This window comes from Salvelinus namaycush, chromosome 1 (assembly GCF_016432855.1).
Source record: "Salvelinus namaycush isolate Seneca chromosome 1, SaNama_1.0, whole genome shotgun sequence".
Taxonomy (NCBI): Eukaryota; Metazoa; Chordata; class Actinopteri; order Salmoniformes; family Salmonidae; genus Salvelinus; species Salvelinus namaycush.
The window spans coordinates 6,148,669-6,174,465 of NC_052307.1; the positions used below are offsets into that span (position 1 = coordinate 6,148,669).

The 25,797-nt window shown below is 41.3% G+C and overlaps 1 protein-coding gene across 1 annotated transcript in view; it reads right to left on the reverse strand.

The window, feature by feature from the left end:
• The window catches only part of nipbla (NIPBL cohesin loading factor a), a 45,876-nt gene extending 38,408 nt beyond the window's left edge, over nucleotides 1–7,468 (reverse strand). Inside the window, exons 1-11 of the mRNA XM_038977925.1 lie at nucleotides 7,216–7,468; nucleotides 4,963–5,027; nucleotides 4,672–4,820; nucleotides 4,364–4,529; nucleotides 4,146–4,246; nucleotides 3,137–3,251; nucleotides 2,782–2,936; nucleotides 2,448–2,575; nucleotides 2,167–2,257; nucleotides 1,524–1,985; nucleotides 127–1,116 (exon numbers count right to left, since the gene is read on the reverse strand). Of these exons, the coding sequence (XP_038833853.1) occupies nucleotides 127–1,116; nucleotides 1,524–1,985; nucleotides 2,167–2,257; nucleotides 2,448–2,575; nucleotides 2,782–2,936; nucleotides 3,137–3,251; nucleotides 4,146–4,246; nucleotides 4,364–4,529; nucleotides 4,672–4,735 (2,272 nt within the window). The 5' untranslated portion in view covers nucleotides 4,736–4,820; nucleotides 4,963–5,027; nucleotides 7,216–7,468. The remainder of the gene's footprint in view (nucleotides 1–126; nucleotides 1,117–1,523; nucleotides 1,986–2,166; nucleotides 2,258–2,447; nucleotides 2,576–2,781; nucleotides 2,937–3,136; nucleotides 3,252–4,145; nucleotides 4,247–4,363; nucleotides 4,530–4,671; nucleotides 4,821–4,962; nucleotides 5,028–7,215) is intronic.
• Between the last annotated feature and the right edge of the window lie 18,329 nt (nucleotides 7,469–25,797).

Here is a 25,797-nt window from a genome sequence, read left to right on the forward strand (position 1 = left end):
ATAACCTCAAAACAAAGTCCGAATTCCTTTATACAGTAGATGAGTTGACTACAGATTATTATTCACCAAATATTCAAACATGGTGATCACATTGAGAGAATGAGCGCACAACCGCAGCCATCTTACCTTTGCCTGACTTTCCTGAGAGGAGCCTGTTCTTGCCAGATTTGGAGCCGTGACGATCCTTAACCCTGATGATCCTCTGCACCTCATCAAAAGAGAGCTTCTGCAGCACCACGACAGGCTTGGGCCTCTTACTTATGTGGTCCACTAGCCCCCGAACCCCCAGCCGCTCCAGTTTGACCCGGGGCTGGCCCCAGCCTTCTGCCACGTCCACAGCTCCGCCGTCCCGCTTCATCTTGGGGATCACAAAGTTCTTCAGACCCCCAGACCCTTGCCCCCCCAGCAGGTAAGCAGGGAACTCTCCTGACTTGCTCTCAGGCTGTAGTTGTTTGTGTCCATCTGGGCGGTTTCTGGCCGTCTCTCCTCCGCTGGGGGACCTGAAGCCGGGTCTGTCGCTGCGAGGCCGCCCACTGGGGTCAAAGCCACCTCCACGGCCCTCCTGTTTGACCCTGGGGCTGTCCGGCCGGTAGCGCTCCTCTGGCGAGCGCCTGTCTTCATTCCTGTGCCGCCTCTCCCGGTCTCTGTCCCGCCCGTGCTCTCTGCTCGATGACTTAGGTGTGTCAGGGCGCCGGTCTTGCTTTCCGTCATGCCGGTGCCTGGAAGGCTCACGGTGGTTGTCGTGTTTGTCCATGCTGTTCTTGATGACTTCGGGTCGATCGTCGGCTTTGAGCCGGAGCACCCCGGCCGTGTCGGATCCCTCGGCTGCAGGGCCCTCGGCAGGCTCCTCGGGCCAGCGTTGCGCCTCCAGGGCTGGGATGGGCGCAGCCATGCAAGGGTCAAGCTGGCCGTCGGCCCGGCCCGCCTGTTGAAGGTCGATGCTGACCATGAGGGCTGGTCTGCTAGCTCCGTTTCCTGCCGCTGTAGCCTCCTGGGGGATCAGTTTGCCTGCATTTCCCCCTCCTCCGCTGCCTGGCGCACCGGTGGTGCCTGCGGTGCCCCCTGCTCCAGGCTCCAGTGGAAACGAGTCTTGCTTTCGCTTCTTCAGGGGCTTGTCTGGAAAGGAACAATCACAGGCACACAACTCCATTAAACTACAAAAGCCCCAGAAGTACAACAGTCAGAAATAAATGGAGAAATGAGCATGAAATCAGATGAATAGCACTGAAGCAAATCTACGAGACGAAGTCAACAAGAACAAATCCTTTTCTTTGAAAAGACAAGTAGATGATGTTGGAATGCATTTGAAAACACTCAAACTGACAAATACACTCCCATGCATTTTAAGGTGCGAGAGCTCCTTTTAGAGCTCTCTGAAAGCTATAAGATGTACAATTACTCTATAGAAGTAAAGAAATGCAGATGTTCATTACTTTATAGACTGAGCACCAGCCAAACAGGGCCTAAATACCGGGGGGGTGATTACCTTATGGGGTGGGGGGGGTTACTGGTAGTATACACACCTTTATCCTGCACCTCTTTGGAGCAGCGCTCCCTCTCACTGGCTGACTCACGCTCTATCCTCTCAATCTCCGCCAGGGCGTCCAGCTCCGCCTCATCAAAAGGCGATGAGAGAGGGCCCTCCTGCCCTTTAATAACCCCCACGTTCTGCAGCACAGGGACCTGCTGGTACCCAAGCTCGCCCTCTAGGTCAGAGTTCTGATCCATCATGACTGGCAGCAGCTCACCAGAGTGGTCCTCCACCTCCTCCGACTTGACCCGTGACAGTGACAGCGTCAGCTTGGTGGTGTCCTTGGAGGGCGAGGTGACGATGTCGTACGCATCCTTGTCCTCTTTGCCCACCAGCTTCTTCTTCTGCTGTTTCTTCCTCTGGTCGGGAGACTCCAGTAGCAAGTCCGGAGGGCCTTCCCGGGGAGACATGTACGGCGGAGGAGACTGAAGGATGAGTGGCGGCCTAGAGCCAGCTGAAAAGACAGATAAAAGTGATGCTCACATTTATGTAATTAAGTTTGAAATGAAGGTCACCACAATTATAAGAAACAGAAAAGGCATCAGTCATTGCAACCGAGAATCTGGAGGTGTGGTAAATAGCATGAAAAGGGAGTTGGGCTGCCAAGGAAGGAGCTGGAGTCTGTCCTTGTGTACCTTTGGGTGTTCCTTCGTTTCCCACGGGTGAGCACCCAGGCTGAGGCGACCTCAGAGGGAACGAGGCGTTTCTCATGGAGGGGTCACTCTCCTACAGATGGAGACGGCAGAGTGAGTGACAGGGCATGGCTTCGTGAGAAAATCTGTATGAACGTTTTTTGTTTTTGTTTTGTGGGCTATAAAAGTTCCCTCTAGCATTTAGTCAGAAATACAGGGTAACATAATGACCCCATTACTATTGATACTGGATCTAAGTCATGGTTTGGAAGTGCGGGCGGTACCTCGTTCCCCAGTCTGTGGACTATACTCATGTAGTCCTCCTGTCTGTCTGGGTGGTGGTGGGCAGCGTTGGTCATCGGTCCCTTGTTCTCATGGATGTTCCTCATGCCCCCAGGGACCATGGGGCTGGCTACAGACAGTACACAAGTGACAGTTCAAATCACTCAATCGTGTCGCTATGATGGAATTACGTTCAAATTAACGCTTTTTGAGTCTTTGCTCGTGTATCAATTATCGTGTGCATTTATTGTGGCTTACAGTCACAGTTACTAACAGTACACAATCAAATGTCTGAACAACAGTGTTTTATCACCCACCAACACAAACGAGGCTTACCTTGCTGTATCTGTTGGTGCTGATTGTAGCTGGGCGGGTGAGGGTACTGCATGAACCCAGCTGGGCTCTGGGGAGTGTACGGGCTGGGCACAGGGCTGTTCTGCTGGGGGATGAACCGACTCCCTGAGCTCGACTGTGGGGAGACAAATCCCCGGCTGCCATGGGAGACAGAAGATCAGGAGACCAGGATCAGATGGTGTGCCAGTGTTTTTTCACTAGCTATGTGAAATTCACTAGCTATGTGAAGACAACCTAAAACATGTCAAACATCAGATTCTATTGAATGTAATTTGCTAGGATACATCAGAGGTCTGTGGCATGGTGGGGGAAAACCATGTACAGAAACATCACTCACCTGGATGGATTAGGAGACATTGAAGCCTGCTGAAAGTTTGCTGACTGGGCTGGGCTGCCATGCATGGAATTCTGTATTGGTTTGTACTGTTGCACCATCGGCTGCTGCATGACATCTAAACAACAAGGACAACAAATAAACCCAAATAAATTGTTAAGACACTAGTTAATTTGAGACAATATTAGTACCCAAGTAACTTGAACTAATAGTTCAATGGTCCAGTTTTGGGTATAAAACACAAATTGGTGGTAAAGATAAGGAACATTTCTACACCCAGTTCCTCCTACAGATTGGTAAATGCAGTGTCGACAACCAGCAGCTACTAAGGGTGAGTTTGAATAGTAAATCAAAAAGGTGCACTACGCAGAATACTTTTCCTGGTTCCTGGTTTTCCTGGTTCCTAAAATTCAAAATAGTTCACCTAATTTCAGTTAATGTGACCAAACTATCAAGTATAGTGTAGAGAAACACTATCATCTAAACCACTAAAATGTATTTTCCATTAACAAATTTTTTTGTATTTTCAGCTGTTTGAAGCTGGTGTACAAAACAATGTATGAGGTAAAACTGAAATTTAAAAACGCAAAGCATAGAAATAGCGCACATAGAACAGATCTACTGCTTCTTAGACTTGCTTTCAACGAGAATGACAGATCTATAACTCACATTCCTGTGAATTTGGTCAGATCGCCCAAAGAAAGTGACATATTGCAGCTTTAATCCATTAGTCAATCGACAGAGTCCATAAGGATTTAAACAAATCAATTTCCTTTTTCTAAGAAAATAAAGATCTTAAAATGACAGCTTCCCCCTAACAGTAAAAAGCACCAAATTAGCCTTTCACTTTAAGATTGAGGGCAAGGTTTTGCCTTCTTTCTCAACTGGCCTACCTGGTTAAATAAAGGTGAAACAAAATAAATAAAATAAAAAACTCAAATCCATATCTGTCTTCAGTTTGTTTGTTTTGTAAACAAATGTTACTCTAAAGTGCCCTTCAAAGTGTGTGTACTTTTCTCCCTGAAGATGCCGGGGTTCCTGGACAGCACCGTCTGCAGCAGCACCGGCACGTCACCCTCTGGCTCATCACTGCCCAGGTTGTCCTTCAGCTCTCTGTGGGGGAAAGGCAGCAGGTCATGTCAAACGTGTGCTCACAGAAAGACAGACAAGGCCATTGATGCAAAATATTTGTATCGTTGAACAATTAATGACTCGGGGTTGAATACTCACATGTGCTCTGTGGAAACCTGGTTAAGACCGTGGGCCAGCTGGGAGACCAGGTTCTCGTCCCGGCAGGCCAGAAGGCAGTTGACCTCCTCTGCGATCCTCCCATTGTAGAGCAGGCTTTTGGTGGTGGTGGCTGGGAGGGGAGAGGGCAGGGGTAGCTGATTCAACACTGCAACAGAGAAAGAAGAGGGATGCCGGTACATCAGAAACATGTGTTTTATTGCGACAGTTCATCACATGATGTTACAGCTGTAAATGACAAATCTAGTGGTACATTCTGTGTGGAAGTGAAATAGAGCAGGAGGACTTACAGTCTGTAAGGCTAGCAATCCCAGCGAGAGTGGTGATGGGAACATGAGGCATATCCCCATTCATGCTGAAGGTGGGGGCGGGGCAGTGTGGCGATACACAGGTTGCTCAGCGTCACAGCCGCCAGACCAGTACTCACATCTCCTTTGTTCTGGAAGAGAAAAAGACGAGGGATTCACTGTAGGCTACTTCAAAACACAGGAGGGGCTGAAAAACATAATCCTAAACCCAATACGAGAAATAGCCCATACGTGTGACTCCTAAACCGTATCAATGCAGTCCATTTGAAATACCTTTCTGTAGGGCACTGTTCTGTATGGATTGAAACCAAGGACATTTCAGGAAGAAGTCCACAAGTCTGAGGGGAAAAAATGGCATAACATTTTATTGAAAAATTTATTGAAAAATTCAGCTAAAAAATGATAATGGTTTAAATGTAAAAGTGTCAACTAGCTCCTACTTGGCATGATGTTGCAGTTCATGTTAAAACCAATAGTGGAAAAACTTATATAAGTGTGGTGTTGGTGGGACATTTGGCTATGTTCTCTAATAAACTGCAGTCAGAGGTTACATTCTAATCACAACACATTGCCTTCTCATTATCAACAGAACAGCTCAATGAATGGCCCAATGTTAGCCCAGGTGTTGAGTCATACTGCCACCCACTCATCAAAGCATTCACAGCACAGAGCTGAGAAACCCATCAGACCAAAACAATGGCCCAAAACAAATGCAACACAACATATGTCACTGATTTGTCTCTTACAAACAGACCATGCTAAATCTATTAAGCTTTTTCATACTTCGAAAAGTAGATCTGGAACTGAAGTAAAAGCATTTTACACTGCTGCTACTGGCCATTTATTATTTATGCATAGTCACTTTACCCATACCTACATGTACAAATTACCTCGACTACACTGTATCGCCGCACACTGACTTAAAGGTACCCCCTGTATATAGCCTCGTTGTTATGTAATTTTATTGTGTTACTTTATTGAATTTTTTTTAAGTTTTGTTTATTTAGTAAATATTTTCTTACCTATATTTCTTAAACTGCATTGTTGGTTAAGAGCTTGTAAGTAAGCATTTCACGGTAAGGTTGTATTCGGCACATGTGACAAAAAACATTTGATCTACTTGAGTTCAGGATTGTGCTGAACTATCAAACTACCAATAAATGTCATGATTCATCCACTATAACTGTAGGAATCTCTCTGGGCTCCTCGGTTTAATTCAAAATATTATTAATTTGGTCCAACACTTTCTACAGGGATTTTGGATTTAGAAAGAATGTCTTCAAACTCTAAACTTGAAGTATTTATTCTAAGAAAATAATGTTTGGTGTAGCCTCAGAAGATACTGATGGATGATTTGACAGAAACAAATATATTTGTTAGTGTAATATTGAAATCACACAAAAAATAAACAATTTGACCCTAGCTTCCCTATACACACATACAGTGACAGTGGTCAGTAGCCTGCCATACTACTGACAGCTGGGAGACTGACAGGCCAGAGCACAAAGGAACAGATGCACAGTGATGACTTGGGGGGGGGTCATCGTCATCATCAATAATATTACGTGATCAACGCAATAGTGCTTGAAAACTTAAGGGGATTTTTTGTTATGCATTTAAACTAGAACAAAATCAGTGGACATGTTTTTGCGCAATTTGTCATGTTTATGAACGATAGATAACTAGCTAACAGTACCGCGTTAGCTGATGTTCACCAAACTAATTTAATAGTAGCTAGCTAATTGCCCACATGTCAAAGGTGAACTTTATAAAGGAGTAACGTTAGCTAACGTTACGTATTGAAAACATATGAGGTGGCTAAATAAAATCCTCAGTATTTATTAACATATTTTACGTTAGCTTGCTAAGTTAACGTTCTGTTCTAACGCTAACCAACCCACACAATATTATCCAACTCAATGTTGTTGATATATCGTTAGCCAACTGTCTAGCTAGTTACTGTAATCAATTAAATAATCGAATTAGATTACGTTAGCCTAGCTAACTAGTTAGCTATTTATCCTTACTTGTGGCAGGTCGGATTAACGTTTGTTAGCTAGCTAGTTAGCAAACAGTCGTTGCTATTTTGATTAGCAGTTAGTTACTAGCTACGTTGATCAACTACGCTAACTTTAGCTAACGTATCTAGTTAAACATAAAATCAGTAAAGTCCTTGCTAGCTAACTAGCTAGTTGGCTAACCATTTGGCCGTTGCGCTGGCCTAGTATCTCGACATAGATCACTATTTTACCAGACAAGCGATTTTATAATTCGGGTATAACGTTAGCAAGATATTTAACTGCCTAGTACTCGGGCTCGAGGCCTACCTACTAAGCGAGCAAAACGTACAGTAGTAGCAAGCTAGGAAGCTGTAATGATAAACATGACGAGGAGAGAAGCTAGCTAACGTTAACTGGCTACGTCAGTTAGCTAGCTAGCGAACTCCGTGAACAAACAATGCGACTTTTGTTTGAGAAATGGCTTATGAACATCAAACATTTATTCATAGTTTACATCTACACTTACCTTGTGATTTTAGCTACGCTAGATTGTCCTGGTCTGTGTCTCTCTAGCTCCCCCTTTCTTCTCTCTTGCTGCTCCTCCAACAGAACTCCGTTCTTGACTTGCCAGCTAACGTTAGCTGTCCAGCTAAACTAGCAGTCAACAATAATCTGGGTTGGGCAGATTCTTTCTTCCGTCATACGCGGGTGAATGTTTGAACGGAAGTATATTGGGAAACATTCGTTCGGTGGAGTTTCTGTCGGTCTAAACCGACATGGATAAAACTGTGGCCAATTTCGCTTGTATGTGGGGGGAAAAAATATGACGATTGTTGCGGTGAGACTTCTCTCTTAGAACAAAATGCCGACCGGAAGTGCCGCCGTCGGAGTGACCTCCATCGGCGCCAAAACGAAATGCCAAGTTTGAAGGAATCACCACTGTGTGGCGCTAGACAAACAAACCTGAAACAAACCCGCAATCTATTTTAAATAACTGAACGTAAGTGTTTATAGATGACTATGGCACTGTTTGACAGCATGCCCCTGGCAGTCATCTACTAAACACCCTGGAATGTGTCATTTCAGATCATAGGTCGCAAGATAAATGAGACAAGAAAAGCTAACGTTATGGGCAGGGATTTAAAACTCTCTGGGAATCCTCCAATGTAAAATCTTTCAATTCAGCCCATTTTTTTATGGTAAAATGATTTCACTCAATTTCATTCTTTGAATGATTTCCCAGGGAGTTTTCACTCCCATATCCCTGTTTCCATTTCCACCCCTGGTTATGGGTGATGGTGGAATGAAGGACCTTGTGTTCTTGTTGGGAATCAGTTGTTTTGTTTTGTTGAATCTGGTGTGTTAATTTTACGCTGCAACAAAAGCCTGCATCCCAATTTATCAGGGCAGGCTTGAAGAACACTAGCTAGGCCTACATGAAGAATGTTTGCATAATTGTTTATATTTGTTATAATAGGCCTATGAAAACAATGTCATCGCATGAGGCCTGACAGTACAGTGTGCACAAACATTATTACATCTGTGATAAAGTGGAAGTTCTTCAACGGCTGAGGCGCAAACTCATAACCCTCAGCATAGGCCCACTCAAGAGGCATCATCAATAGGTCTACCACTGACCCAGAACAACCAAGGCATTTCTGGATCCGGGGCAACAGCAGACCTACTTCTAGGTCTCAGGATGCACTTATAGGCTTCTGCTACTAGGCCTACACATCCATCATTGGCCGACCCTCCATATGCTCTTTCTATTTTCAAAAGATTCCAATTTAAAGGCATATGCCCTGGAAATGTAAGCAGAGTCTAACTGTGTTACAAAGTGGTGGGCAACACGTTCACTTTATATAGTGTACCAAGAGTTTCCCCTTTGTTACGGCCATGCCAGGCTGAATATGCCCGATATTGGAGGCTAAGCAGCAGGGTCGAGCCTGGTTAGTAGGGCCTGCTGTGATTGGAGACCGCCTGTGAATACCAGGTGCTGTTAGCTTTTTGGCCAGTAGAGTGCATTCTTGTATTAACTAACGGAATTTCAGCAGAGGGCAGCTTTTATTTATTACAGTTTTTCTCAAATGCTAAAACACTAAAACCCATTGGCTGAACAAAGTTCTCAGTTGCCTGGACTCATTTAGCTAATTATGCAGTCTGTTGTCAATACCTTAAACCATTTCACATGGTAAAACACAATTTGCAGATCTCACTTAGACTTTTCAGCAAATCTCTCAACACATTCTCATTCTCAAAACACATTCTGCACTCTAATGCACATGTCATCCATACTGGTAAACACAAGTGGCAACAATCAAATACAAATAGAGAACACATGTCATTGATTGAACACAACCACTCAAAATTGATTTAACCTGTTTCAAATGATGCGACACAACCAATATAAGCCAGTTCAGAGAGCAAACAGGTTGTTGAAGGTGGGAAGGAGAAAGTCTGAGAATGGATAGAAGAAACAATGTGAGAGGACGAGTGCGTATGCGAGGTGGGCGATGAGGAGGAGGAGGAGGAGGGCGAGGAGGACGAAGAAGAGGAAGAGGAAGACAGAGTGGAAATATCTGATGAAATTCGAGCAACAGTTATAGACCATGTTCTTGTCCATGGACTGACAATGAGGGAAGCAGGACTTAGAGTGCAACCCAATTTGAGCCGATTTTCTGTGTCCACCATAGTAAGGACATTCAGAGAAGAGAACAGGTACAGTATTCTACTGTATTTTTGTAATTGCAAATTTACTGTACTACACTATATGCAGCTGTTTCAATAGACATTTGTAAAGTTAATCACTGTATGTATTGTACTGCATGAATATGTTTTGTAACTGCACAACTACTTTTTGTAGAATTGCAAGACTGCCACATGCAGGTGGAAGGACAGCTATATTCACTCGGGGAGCAAGAGGCCGTTATAGTTGGCATGGTCCTTCAAGATAATGCAATACGACTCAGAGAAATCCAGGAACGAGTGATACAAGACAACACACACTTCCAGGGAATCGACAGTGTGAGCATTTCCACAATTGACCGTGTCCTCCATCGTAACAGGATGCGAATGAAACAAGTATAAAAAGAGTACCTTTTGAGCGCAACTCACCAAGGGTGAAAGAACTGCGAGCTCAGTATGTGCAAGTAAGTGTACATTCAGAAACATTTACTGTAATCCAGATTGTCTACAGTACTAACACATACTATGTGAATGACATTACTCTTCAGTACATACAATGTATGTGAATCAGAAGCCTAATTGTACTCTACAGTATAGCACTGTCTCTATACGACTTACAAAATCCTACATACAGTATATTGTATTTCTACACAGACAATATTTGACTTGGAATCCTTGGACAGACCCCATGAGTTCATCTTTGTCGATGAAGCAGGCTTCAATCTAACAAAGAGAAGGAGAGGCCGAAACATGATTGGACAGCGGGCCATTGTTGAAGTCCCTGGTCAACGAGGTGGCAATGTCACAATCTGTGCTGCTATCAGCAACCATGGTGTTCTACATCACCATGTTACACTCGGGCCATATAACACCCAGCACCTTCTAAGATTTATTGCCAATCTAAGAGATATTTTATTTGAGCAGCAGGTTCGAGAGCAGCAGGGTCAAGAGCTAAATGAGAATCCCATGTGATAGTGTAGGACAATGTCAGTTCCACCGAGCTGCTCAGGTAAGGGAATGGTTTAACATCAATGGGCAGTTTATGAACTTGTACCTCCCTCCATACTCGCCTTTCTTTGATTTTTGTCCCTTTTAGTATTGTATACTGTAGTACAGTGCATTGTAGGCTGTATACTGTACAATGGACAAATTGTATGGCCCTGAACATTGTGCTTTCCATTTATTAACAGTACTGACTGCTCAATAGATTTTGACTGGTTGCAGGTTCATATCAACAAAGAACAAGAATTACAGTATCACAGAGACAAAGGACAAGTTTGTGAGATTGTAACGCTCGTCTTTCTCATCTGAAGAGGAGCAAGGATCGGACCAATATGCAGCGTAGTTTAAAGACATAATCACGTTTCTTTAAACGAAGACGAAAAACACTTGAACAAACTACAAAATAACAAACGACGTGAACAGACCTGAACTTGAGAACAAAACGCACGAAACGAACGAAACAGTCCCGTGTGGTACAAACACTGACACAGGAACAATCACACACAAACAAACAGTGAGAACAGCTTACCTTAATATGGTTCTCAATCAGAGGAAACGTAAAACACCTGCCCCTAATTGAGAACCATATCAGGCTAATACATTGAACCCAACATAGAAACACATAACATAGAATGCCCACCCCAACTCACGCCTGACCATACTAAACAAAGACAAAATAAAGGAAATAAGGTCAGGAACGTGACAGAGATGCAAGGTACAGTACTGTAAAAATAGGGGTACAAGGACGAGGAAGAACAAAAAACAAAAGAGCAAAGCAGAGTAGTAATTTCTGATAAATTTTGAGCTACTATGATAGAACATGTTTTCGTTCATCAAAAGACAATGATGGAAAAATATGAATATTTTTTTAGATTAAAAATGTACTTCTCCCTGAGAATTGTATGTTTTGAACAATGTGTTTTCTATTTTTCGGTGTATTGTTTACTGACTGCTTGAGAGTGTATATCATTTTGATCACTTTGTTTATGATTTGAGAGCAGTGTTTGATTTTGAACACAGGTAAAACTGTTTTGAGGCGAATGTTTCATTTTGCGAGAGGAGTCAGAGGTTATGTAAATAGTGCTTGAAGATGAGGTTTTGTGTTTAACGTTTTCAGGAAATGGAGCAAGGTTTCAGAAATTGTGTTTTAGCAATTGAGAAAAACTGTAATAGCAATAATATAATGTATTTTTATTTTACTAAATGTAGCCAGTACGTGCTTAATTCCCCATCCTAATATGATCAAAATAAATGATGTAATGTGGTGCTGATTGTTGTGCTGTCACTGATTGTGTTAGACTAACATAACCAAGTTGACCATCTCCCTTAACATTTTTGTCAGGATTCTATGTCATTTATTGTTTAAAAACTATGAATCTGTCAATCTCTATGTAAAGGTTTTTGTATTTCTGTGTATTTGACAGTCTCTCAATTGAATTCATTGAGCAATCAAATATTGAATTAGAATGTCAAAAGAGGAAACGCTTGCGCAGGGAGGGAATAGCAGCATCTTGGAGCCTTCCTTCCCTGTGTTGATGTGTAGTGAGTTGCTGGCTCACATAACGCCTGCGTTGGTTTCACTCAGCTCACACGGGGAGGAAGTAGAAGGAGGAGGCGCTCAGAGATGAAGGAGAAGCATAGAGATAGATAGATAGAGGACTCATCTTTGCCTCCTTGCCATTATTGCGTCGGTGACCGCATGGGCAGCGCCATTGAGGCTATCTCCATTTTGGAGTAGTCATTTATCTTCTTCTTCAAGATTGGCTGATCCCTTCTTTTCAGCCAATGAAGTTGGAAGTCCCACCCTGTTGACTACATTAAAATGGTGGAAACTCGTATTGGCGCTGCCCATGCTAACATGGCCTTTTGACCACTAGAGGCCTCTATCATTCTTTATGAGAAGAAGCTACTTGTGAGCTACTTATACCCTGACCGGCTGAGCTACATTGGTTTCAGGAGGGGGAAGCATCTTGGAGCCTTCCTTCCCTGTGTTGATGTGTTGTAAATACTTGCGCCCTTAGTGGCTGGTCAGCTGCATTGGTTTCACTTAAGTCATGCAAGGAGGGAGGAGGAGCCTTACGGTGATAGGAAGGTATCCAATCGGAAGGTGTGATTACTGCAAGGAAACAGAGACAGTGGAACATGTGCTGATACAGTGTGGGGCCCAGTATGACAGGGAAAGAGAGAGACTGAGATCCTGTTTGAGGGAGATGGGGATACAGGAATTGAGTTTAAAGGGCATACTGAGTAGAACATCGTAAAAAAAGTGTGGTCAGCATGAGAGCGAAAGAGAGAGACCGATACAGTGTTTTCTGTATGAGAGGGAAAGAGAGACTAATACAGTGTAGTCAGTATTAGAGATAAAGAGAGAGATTGATACAGTGTGGGCAGTATGAGAGGGAAAGAAAGGGACTGAGATCCAGTATGAGGGAGAAGTGGCTACAGGAATTGAGTAGAACATCGTTAAAAAAATATATATATATATTAAAATGGGGCTGGCAGGTAGGCTTTAGTCCCTCCCTATCTCTGGTCTCTCAATGTGTTCCGGTACCTCAGAGCCCCCTGGATTACCCCACCAACCGGTCTCTGGCCCACAGTCTAGTACAGTTTGTAGTGGTAATGCACCATAATGTTGGATGCCAACCGCCGATAAAACCACAGAAGAAGAAGAAGCAGCAGCAGAGGAGCTGTGTGCATGGAGGTAGGAGGAGGGAGTTAGTTGCCAACAAGACAAGTTATTTTATGGCACAGGCTTTTGTGTACCACTTGGAGAGGGAACCTCTCAGTCAAAGAGAAGATGTTGGATAAGTTACAATACTTTGGTGGCGGACAAAACTTAATCTGACAAGAGTGAGGATGAATTGCCTGCGGTGGGAGGTGTGGTGAAGATGGCCTAGGTTGAGCCTCTTCCCAATGATGATGAAGAGGATTCTGGCCCAGTGGGAGTGAAGTTTTCTGGAGAGAATGAATCCTTGCCTTCTGGCGGATCCATATGTGATGTCAGGTTGGGTGGAGAAGAGGTTGTGGACTGTTGAGTCAGTGAAAGTAACTCAAAGTGGACTCATGATGATTTCTTGTGTTTCTTCCGTGCAGAGGGAGCGGGCGCTCCAAACCACACACCTAGGGACAAGAACTGTGACTTGCTTTGCTCTCCGGAGCAGGCTGCCATTTAAAGGAATGTTAACTGGAGTGGCGTTAAGTGTTGAGGAGGATCAACTGAAATGGAAGATTCACGGTGTATGTGACTTCCACCGTTTGGTGCGACGCAGACCCAGTGGAGAGCGTGCTGTAACAGAGAAGACACTGTCTGTTCGGCTGATGATCCAGAGTCTTTACCCAACCAAGTCAAGTTAGGATGTGTCAATTATCCTGTGAGAGCTGTTGTCCCGAACCCATTATGGTGTTTTAGGTGCCAAGCTTATGGTCATGTAGCAGCAGTGTGTAGGAGGGAGATTCCTAGATGTGAGAAGTGTGCAGGAGGGCATGAGACAAAGGAATGTGTAGTATTGGTGGAAAAAGTTGTGTGTGTAAACTGTAGGGGTACCCATGGTGCTGGAGATCAGAGGTGTCCGGTGAGAGAAGGGCAGGTTGAGGTTGCCAAGATCAGAGAAGTACAGAAGGTGTCGTATGCTGAGGCAGTGAAGAGAGTAGTAGAGGAAGATGGTTCCAGGGCGAGGGATTCTGAGAGGATCCCTGTGAGTAGGCCGAGGCCAATAGCGAGTGATAGGAATAACATGTTCTTCAGTAAGTTTGGCTTCTTAACGTTCATAGCCATGGTTATTAACTGTACCACAGAAATGTCACAGAATATAGATGCTGTGGTGGCTGCTGCAGAGAAATACTTGAGATTACCAGATTTTACTGCAGAAGAGTTACAGGGGGTAGTGGTAGTGTTCTGTCCTCCCAGGGAGTTGGCCTGATGTAGGATTAGATAGGGTTAACCCTATCTAATCCTCATTAAAACACCACTCCATTCCACTATTTAACCCTATCTAATCCTCATAAACACACCACTCCATTCCACTATTTAACCCTATCTAATCCTCATAAACACACCACTCCATTCCACTATTTAATCATATCTAATCCTCATAAACACACCACTCCATTCCACTATTTAATCATATCTAATCCTCATTAAAACACCACCCCAGTCCACTATTTAACCATATCTAATCCTCATTAAACCACCACTCCATTCCACTATTTAATCATATCTAATCCTCATTAAAACACCACTCCGTTCCACTATTTAATCATATCTAATCCTCATTAAAACACCACTCCATTCCACTATTTATCCCTATCTAATCCTCATTAAAACACCACTCCATTCCACTATTTAATCATATCTAATCCTCATTAAAACACCAATCCATTCCACTATGTATCCCTATCTAATCCTCATTAAAACACCACTCCATTCCACTATTTATCCCTATCTAATCCTCATTAAAACTCCACGCCACTCCACTATTTAGCCCTATCTAATCCTCATTAAAACACCACTCCATTCCACTACTTAACCCTATCTAATCCTCATATAAACACTACTCCATTCCACTATTTACCCTATCTAATCCTCATTAAAACACCACTCCATTCCACTATTTAACCCTATCTAATCCTCATTAAACCACCACTCCATTCCACTATTTAATCATATCTAATCCTCATTAAAACACCACTCCATTCCACTATTTATCCCTATCTAATCCTCATTAAAACACCACTCCATTCCACTATTTAATCATATCTAATCCTCATTAAAACACCACTCCATTCCACTATTTAACCCTAACTAATCCTCATTAAAATGCCACTCCATTCCACTATTTACCCCTATCTAATCCTCATAAAAACACCACCCCATTCCACTATTTAATCATATCTAATCCTCATAAAAACACCACCCCATTCCACTATTTAATCATATCTAATCCTCATAAAAACACCACCCCAGTCCACTATTTAAATAGTGGAATGGAGTGGCGTTTTAATGAGGATTAGATATGATTAAATAGTGGAATGGAGTGGTGTTTTAATGAGGATTAGATAGGGATAAATAGTGGAATGGGATGGTGTTTTTTTTACGACGGCTAATAGTTTTTGTATTACCAAGTATAATTGATTGTACAGTAGGTGGCGGCATGCACCTCTTACGCTTGTTTGCGGACCGCCATAATACCATAGAAGAAGAAAAGGAAAAGGAAGAAGAAGAAGAAGAAGAAGAAGAAGAAGAAGAACACGCAGGGGAAAAAGAGCAGCATCTTGGAACCTTCCTTCCCTGGGGTTTTCTAATTTGGGAAAAAATCCGTGCTGTCTCATCCGTGACCCAGAAACCGATAGGTGGTCGAGGAGTGTGTTAATTCATTTAGTAGGGAAACGGAAGACGGTCCATCCCTCCTCAATAGCCTCCTTTTGGCGAGGAAGCACAAATGTATCCTAACTGAGTCCTTCATGGAAGAGTTTCGAAATCTGCCACACCCCCTTTGAATCAGCTATTGGTTTCTCAAAGGAGAAAAGCATGCAAACATTTAAAACCATATTCTACTTATGATATGATATGAAATGATATGCTACTTATGATATGATATGAAATGATATGCTACTTATGATATGATATGAAATGATATGCTACTTATCCCTTTATCTATAAAATGTCTTGCACAACTAGCTAAATTAGTTTTATCACTTAATACATTAATTTTGAGATTCCACTCTTAACTCCATTTGCCTGATGACGTGTGATTGGAGGAGAGTCATTTCATACAAGCGCATTTCCATCCACTTTCCCTCCACTAACCAGGTTTCCATCCAACCTTTTTATGCGAGTAAAGTATGTCCGATTAAATAACTTCATAACATGCCTAATGGAAAAAGCTACAGATGAAAGGCTACAGATGAAAGTTCTGATGAACTTCCCAGGGTGGTGAAAGTGAAAGAGGATGAGCTTGATGCTCCTTTCCAATAAATATGGAGGGTTTATTCTGGTGACATGATCATCAATCCTTGGCTGTCGTTCAGCAAATATAAATAATCGTACTATTTTGTCCATAATAATCTCATCGCGTAGGCCAGGGGTGTCAAAGTCATTCCATGGAGGGCTGCTGGTTCTTTTTCTCCTTCTTCTTCTTCTTCTTCTTCTTCTCCTTCTTCTTCTTCTTCTTCATTTGGCAAATCGCAACCAACTTACAGGTGTGTACACCGCCACCTATTGTACTGGAGTGTGAGGCCGGTCACGACCTATCTATACCCACATATTCTCTTAACTAACCCTGAATTTCAAATAAAATAAAATAATTCCCTACAAATCTCACTACGACCATCACTCCCACCCAAAATACCACCCACTCCCCTTTCCCGTCCAACCTCTCTGACCCTATCAAACCACCTCTTCCTTTCTACATCATACATTTCACAAAATAATAATACATGATCAACCATTTCCTCTACCATACAGCCATTACACATTCCAGGACCATGTTTCCCTATCAATTTCAAATATGAATTAAATCCCATATTCCTAATCTCATCCTACAAAACATAACCTCCTCCCTTCTGTTCCCATTATATGACACTATCTCCCGTACAGATTTCTTCGTACAATAAAATGTCTGCCCTTACTACTTTCATCCCATTGTCTCTGCCAGCAATCTAACCCATTTTCCAGAATCAATGTTTTATTTTCCCCTCTACCCAACGGCACCCTTATATCCACAATATTCTTTCTCACTGCTCTTTTTGTTATTATATCTACTGTGTCATTTCCATGAACTCCTGTATGAGCCGGAATCCAACAGATCTGAATTTCAATACCATTTCTTTGTAACCCAAACAACAGCATCATTATTTCTACCCATAAATCCTCACGTTCTGACGTTCCAGATCTTAAACTACACTAAACTGATGCAGAGTCCCATCATATTACGACTCTGCTTGGTTGCGTCTCCTCTATCCATTGGAATCCAACAATTATAGCAACCATTTCTGTTGAATATACAGATAAATCATTAGTTAGTCTCTTGCATTGATTAATAACATCGAACTCAGAAATAAATACACCTGCTCCTGTCTTCCCATTCATGGGATCCTTTGAACCATCTGTATACACTGCAAGACAAGAATAAAACATATTACTATTATATTATACCCACTATTGTTCCTACATTATCTTCTTCACACCACTGTTTATTTTCTCCTGTCAGGCTCAGATCAACATGGTGGCACATTTCCTATTGCCACAGATGGCCATATAACAACATCTCTGAGTCCATATTCATCAACCTTTTTTCCAATCTCTGAGCCAAAACCCCTCTTTTGATATTGTTCATATTCCCAGCACTCTTTCAGTACTGTCAGTATATGATGGTCTACCGTACTACCCTTCAATCCAGTATGCCAGGGCTGGCTTAACTCTTCTAAGGGATAGTGGCATTTCCTCAGTATCTACTTGTGAAGCCTCAACCGGTGTAGTTTTAAATGCACCACCGCGCATCCTGAATGCCCTCGCTTGCATCCTATACTATTGACATCACTTCCTTCATTGGCAAAGCTTTAGTCCCCTCAGTACTAACTTTAACGAATGCATCAAGGCTAGTTCTTCATTTTATGAGTCCACTCTGGTGTGGACTTAATAGACCCCTATGTCCCAGATAATACATCAATCTGCCTACAATCCTGCTGGATTTTGTTTTTTCCGTTCAATTAAGACCTAAACAACCAGATGAGGGGAATTTCTTACTCATTAGTGACCTTAATTCATCAATCAAGTACAAGGGAGGAGAGAAAACAGACAACCGGCCCTCCGTGGAATGAGTTTGACACGTGATGTAGGCTATACCTGCACTGTATCTGTTAGCTGATAGCTAAGGTACATGTGTCATACCAAAGTGGGAACATTCGCTATGGCTTAAAACACTTCCTTTTTTGTGTGACAACACCATCAGCTGAAAATATGATGGAAACCCATTTAACGTATTTTTTTAACAGGTACATTTTTTATTTGTTTATTTTATTTAACCTTTATTTAACTAGGCAAGTCAGTTAAGAACAAATTCTTATTTACAATGACGGCCAAACCCTCACCCTAACACGGACGATGCTGGGCCAATTATGCGCCGCCCGATTGGACTCCCGATCGCGGCCTGTTGTGATACAGCCCTGGATCGAACCCGGGTCTGTAGTGATGCCTCTAGCACTGCGATGCAGTGCCTTAGACCGCTGCGCCACTCGGTCCCCAAAAGTTATTTTTATGTGCATGTCATCATGCACAGCCTTATATCTGCAAAAAGACAGTTTGATGGAAACACATCTCTGGTGGGAAAGTGTGCAGACTGTTTTTATGCAGATTTGTGAATATTCACATTAAAATCTGTCACCAATTGGATGGAAACCTAGCTCATGAAACCGCTCGCATGTGCTGTGTGCATTTTAGAATGTTTTTTCTTGTTTTTTCTTCATTCCCCCTACATGCTGGGTTCTTAACACCTCTATGTAGACTCCCACTGGGAGGAGGAGGAAGACGCATATGCAAGGAGGAAGGAGTAGCATCCTGGAAGGAGGGACATGTATATATTAAATATACACTGTATGTCAAAAATGTGATGTGAAAATATATACTTCCACAGTATGAGGTTAGTCTAATACTGTGAAATTGTGAAAATGATGATAATGCCCTTTTAGTGTAAACGCTGTTTGAAAAGACTGCCTGAAATGTCAGCCTGTTTTGGTGGGATTGAGCTTTAACCTGCCTGGTGACATCACCAGGAGGTAAATTGGTTAATAGACCAATAAGAAATAGTTCCAAACCTCTCTGCCAATAATACCTAGTTTTGAGTTTTCCCCTCCTTACTCAGACCACTCCCAGACCACTCCCAACTCCCAAAGTTCTAGCTTGAGAAATTGCTCTTTGCTAATTGAAAACAATCACAGTAAGGTACTTAATTGTTACCCAGAAATGATTTGATATAAAAAATAATAACAATAATTAAAACGACTGCATTTGACCTTTAAATATATTTTAGGAAAATATGTTAGGCCAATTTTAAATATTACATATATCCTTAAAATGCACCCAAATATATATTTTAAATATATTTTTTTGTATGTGAGTTCACACTGACAACAAGCTGGTGCGTTTGAGGCTGAATCAAATACACTGAATCGCTTTAGAATATTGAGGTTTACTGAGGAGCGTTAGAAAATGAAGTGAAGAAGCAGTTATAAACATGTCCTCAAGATGTCAGCAAAACCCCAATTTATTCCCATGTGTCAAAGCTAAAGTCTAATCCGTTCCTGATTCATTTGGGCCTTACTTACACACTCCAACAGAACCAAATTGTGATGTGGCACCTCCAGTTTCTCCCCTTCACATGACCATATATCATATGTTTTGTACTTTTGGGATACGTGTTGAGTGGTAATCTACACTCTGATATTAGAAACCACACTCTGTTACAGGCTTATGTTCATATCAATTACATTCTGTAGCTGCATGAATTACACTTTTTGATTGGTGATGAGTATTTTACACTGTGCCCATAGAGGGCGAATGTCAATTTTTTCTTCAAAATGGTGTATTTTAACCTACTGCATCTTACATAGTGCTGTCCAGGGGGAGTACTTGTACATCAAGCTGCCTCACACTACATAAACATATTCAGTGAGCTCCAAGACTATTGGGACAGTGACACATTTTGTTGTTGTTTTGGCTCTGTACTCCACACTTTGGATTTAAAATGATACAATGACTATGAGGTTAAAGTGCAGACTGTCAGCTTTAAGTTGAGGGTATTTTCATGCATATCGGGTGAACCATTTAGACATTACAGCACTTGTTGTACAATCGTGAATAATGATGAGTGAGAAAGTTACAGACACAGAAATATCATACCCCAAGACATGCTAACCTCTAACCATTACAATAACAGGGGATGTTAGCATTTTATATCATAACCCAAGACATGCTGACCTCTAACCATTACAATAACAGGGGAGGTTAGCATTTTATATCATACCCCAAGACATGCTAACCTCTAACCATTACATTAACAGGGTAGGTTAGCATTTTATATCATACCCCAAGACATGCTAACCTCTAACCATTACAATAACAGGGGAGGTTAGCATTTTATATCATACCCCAAGACATGCTAACCTCTAACCATTACAATAACAGGGGAAGTTAGCATTTTATATCATACCCCCAAGACATGCTAACCTCTAACCATTACAATAACAGGGGAGGTTAGCATTTTATATCATACCCCAAGACATGCTAACCTCTAACCATTACAATAACAGGGGAGGTTAGCATTTTATATCATACCCCAAGCCCCAAGACATGCTAACCTCTAACCATTACAATAACAGGGGAGGTTAGCATTTTATATCATACCCCAAGACATGCTGACCTCTAACCATTACAATAACAGGGGAGGTTAGCATTTGGGGGGGTATGATGATATTTATGCGTCTAACTTTCTTACTCATCATTATTCATGATTCATTCAAGACTATCCATAATCATGGTAGCATCCAGGGGCGTAGGCATGGGTGGGCCTGGGTGGACACAGGCCCACCCACTGGTGAGCCAGGCCCTGCCAGGCTCAGATTGAGCAAAAACAAAAAAAAACTGTGCAAAAGTTTTCGGCAATTGTGAAAAAAATGCTGTAAAGTAAGAATGATTTCAAAAATAGACATGTTTTGAAGGCAAAGGGTGGTCACACCAAATATGGATTCGATTGAGATTTTTCATCTGTTCACTCACTTTGCATTTAGTTTATTGATAAATATAATCTATTAACATGTCTATTTATGAAAGCATTCTTACTATACAGCATTTTTTCACAGCTGCCTAAAACTTTTGCACAGTACTGTATATACACTCCTCTCGCTACATTTAAAGTCTGTATTTCTATGCCAACGTGCGTATCATCAATTTCAAGACTATCAGATCACATGTTTTTTTGTTAAAAAAAAAAGTAAAAGTAGAGAAAAGGACAGATGATAACACGAGGACACACAAAATGACACAGGTCTTTTAAGGTCCATGTTTTATTAAAAACTATACAAATAAAAATCTACATTTGTTTTCAGTTTCTTGGTGGATTTTTATGTTTGTCGTTAATTATTTGAAGAGCTAACAAACAAACATATCAAACATGACACCAAAATCAATTGTAAACAAATGGAACTCGTTAAATCTTTTCCAAAGTTTGTTTCACATAGCTTCCACTTATTAGCCGGTGTAGACATGTGATTTGGGAATGCTTTCTAAATGACACACTATTCCCTATGTAGTGCACTACTTTTGACCAGGTCCCATTGGGCTCTGGCCAAAAATAGTGTAATATAAATAGGGTACTACGTATATAGGGACTGGGGTGCCATTTGGGATGCACACAGGGAGTTGTTTAATAGCTAGGGAGGTTCTTAATAGCTAGGGAGGTTCTTAATAGCTAGGGAGGTTAAAGGGGGCTCTTCTAGTTCTCAAAGGAATGTCTTTACAGAAACTTCACAGCCATCATCCTCCTAAAGTAATCTTATACTCTTCAAATTCTATATATACATATATCAAAACCTTTTTTTCTATACAAAACAATTTCTAGCAAAAATATTGAGAAGAAATGTAAAATTCTCACTATATGAGTTTTAGAGCGTGATTACATTTTCTATTAGTTAATTCAATTTTCATGTTAATTCAAGTTGTATTTGTCGCACCGTCACATAACAACCACAATCAATTCTAGATTCTAGATTTTCTTCTGCCCAATCATTACGACAGTATAACCATAGAACTGGGAACTACAATTTAATAGGATCTCGATGAGAATAATAGACTGAAAAGTTTAAAAGCAGAAAAGTACCAATTACCTTTAGTGCTCTATTTACAGCTGGCTCTAAGGAGGCGCAAGTGTCAAAGGCACGTTAGTTTGCAATGTCATCATGTAAAAACTGGCGCACTGGCATTTTCCAGGCCTAATGCCAGGTTTGGCAATTTAGCTGTTTAACATCAGCTCGATGGCGCTGAGGTGGGAGGGGTGCCAATATCTGATGTGTGTCCTTAAAAACGAGCGCAAGTGACAACTTTAGCAGCGCTAAAGGGACGTTTTAAGACCCACAAAAAGCAGGTCTTAACATGTAACAGAGTTGATAATGAAATGGATTTTTAGAGAGGAAGCGCAGCCTATCCTGACATGACGCATAGTGCCCATAGAAGGAGAGATGTGCCTTTTGTGCTGGTGAATGTCATATTTATAAGCATAAAAAACGATTGGTTTCCCCCCTATTTCGTTTAATTTGCTAGAAAACCAAGCACAACCTATCCTCCCTTTAATCAAGGCTGGTTTAGCAGGATCACATTGGTGCTGCTTTTTATCCTGGCCATTATCCAAGTAGCCTATGATTAAAGGTGCTTGAAATGGACTACCTGAATTTCGCTTGTTCAAGTAGGCTATCCATCCCCGTTTTCAAAGAGCGCCCCTTCTCCTATTACCGAAGACACGCTCCTCCAAATTATTCAGTCCTTCTATAATGCTATGTTAATTGCCGATTTTTTTTGAGAATCTACCTCGCACATAGGGAACGATACAATTGACAGGAACCTAGTATTTCGTTTACTGTAGATGTGCAAATGTTATGCGTGAAGACATTTAGGCCTGCGTGTGCACACAGTACCATGGAACGAAAGAAGCGATTTATGATATCATGCTTCTGACCCGATCCTATATAGAAAATATTGTTGTTTGAAAAACGTGTTGTTTAAAGTTTAATTTGATTAACTTGATAAACGTATTATTAAGATTCACCTTCCATGGGTTTATGGTGAGGCTGGTTTAAGGTTCAAATGCAATGCAATTTAATCTGCTATTTCTGGAGAAGTGCAAATATGATCTGTGAGATGGTTCCATAATGTTTATAAAACATTACATTTGCGAGCAGTATAACAGTGAGCGGACATGACCCTTTTCTCTTCATAATGGATCTTTATCCGGTTTGGATGCGCGTAAAACCCTCTCCATAGTCTAAATTGCTTGTCTGTATTATACGCCCAACGCAGCAATTAAGGTGCCTGTAACTGTATTTAAACATAGCCTATTTAAAACAAGTTGTGGTTTCATTTTTATTAGAATTTGATTAGAATGATATACTGTCTTCTTTGGCTATATCAATAGCCTGGGGAATGTAATATTACTTATTGGCTACGTTTTGCATGTCCATGTCCAGCATGAAATAAACAGTACACCTAGCCCCTATATTAGTGAGAACGCCTATGTTTAACAATGTATTTCCATATTGAAGAAATGCAACTAGATTAATGTGGACTGCAAACATGTTCAACATATTTAGCTAACATGGGGGCAGGCTATTTAAGGAACCAGGCTATAATGGACTAACATTCGAATTGGAGTTGATGACAACACAATACATAAAAGACCGTAAATGCACAACTTGACGCAACCATGGAGCATGTTCTGATTGGCCAGTGAGGAGCCAAGTCTCGACACACCCACAACTTGATTATTCATCAACACCCAGCCCTTTCATGCCACCGCCAGCTATTGCGCTCATTGCATTATGTTTGTTAAAATAGAGCCCTTTGACATCAAGGGTTTCACTATCAAATCATGACACTTGTTCAACCATAATAGTCATCCCTGTATTGTCTTTACACAAAAAGGCATGACCAAAATTGTAACATACAGAAATTGTTTATATTTTTGGTACGATTATGATTATGTGAAAATGTCATACTGTTCAACTCCCACCTCTAGTTGAAACTAATATTTTGGCAGTTTTACAAACAAAAACCTCAATCTAAAAAGCTCTGATGCAAAGGGTTTGGCAACCTATTCTGGTTTGTCAGCCGTAAAAAAAAAAATGGCATAAGAGACAAAAGCAAGATGCAAAGACCACATAATTTCACATCTGATTTATCAAAAATAAATAATCTCTGTCAAACTGTTGAACTTTAAATACCATCAAGGGGTATGGTAAAGGCATCTTATGGAAGAGTGGCAGGGACTCTTAGTTATTCCCTACCCAGAAAACAGGGGACGTCCTGAGGACAATCAGCAACGTTCCCAGTTAGGTCTCTTAAGGGTTTGGGATGGTCCCAAGGGAACATTCTCTGGGGGACCTTTTTTATAGTTCCTAGTTTGTCCCGAGGACGTTTTTAGGACGTTGTGTCATGGTTGCCTGAAGATCCCCTGAACATTCTTGGGATGTTGTGTCATGGTCCCCTGGAAGTTTTTGTCACGTGATGGTCCCATGTGTCCTGAACCATTATAAGTAATATAATGGTATGGCGGTTTTCAGGTAAGTGGTAGGCTGTTCATTTAAAATAGTGTAAAAATCTATAATCAATGATTACATTTGACATGATCCCTTCGTACTGACTTTTTAATTTTTTTTAACTCACAACCTCTGGATTTAGGATATGCTGATCAGGGGGTGATGTGTAATGAAACTACAGGGGAGAACATTTCTTTGCGACCTTTAGGGGACGAACTGGAAACTAGACAAAAACCTCCAGGAGGGACCATGACACAACGTCCTGACAACTTTAGGCGACCATTTTGTGACATCCTGGGGATGTCCTAATGACTCATTATTGTTTGCTGGGTATCTAATTCAGAAGTTCAACATTTTATGTATGTAATTCATACTAGGCACTTAAAACCATTGATTTACAGAAGGGTCCGAAATTGTTTACACCCATAAAGATCAGTGGTGTAAAGTACTTAAGTAAAAATACTTTAAAGTACTACTTAAGTAGTTTTTGGGGGGGGAATCTGTACTTTACTATTTATATTCTGATCTGGCGGATTCACTAAACACAAGCGCTTCGTTTGTAAATTACGTCTGAGTGTGCCCCTGGCTATCCGTCAATAAAAAAAAACAAGAAAATTGTGCCGTTTGGATTTCTTAATGTAAGGAATGTGAAATGGTTTCTTTTTTATTTATTTGACCTTTATTTAACTAGGCAAGTCAGTTAAGAACAAATTCTTATTTTCAATGACGGCCTAGGAACAGTGGGGTTAACTGCCTTGTTCAGGGACAGAACGACAGATTTTTACCTTGTCAGCTCGGGGATTCGAGCTGTACTTTTACTTTTGATACTTAACTATATTTTAGCAATTCCTTCTACTTTCGATACTTAAGTAAATTTTAAACCAAATACTTGTAGACTTTTACTCAAGTAGTATTTTACTGGGTGACTTTCACTTTTACTTGAGTCATTTTCTACGAAGGTATCTTTACTTTTACTCAAGTATGACAATTGAGTTCTTTTTCCACCACTGTTAAAGATGAGCAAAAAATACTGTTAAAAATAATTAAAATACTGAGCTATGCTGTATGCTCCATTTCTTTTTTAAATTATATTATTTTGTACTAATACAATTGCTCAGAGAAA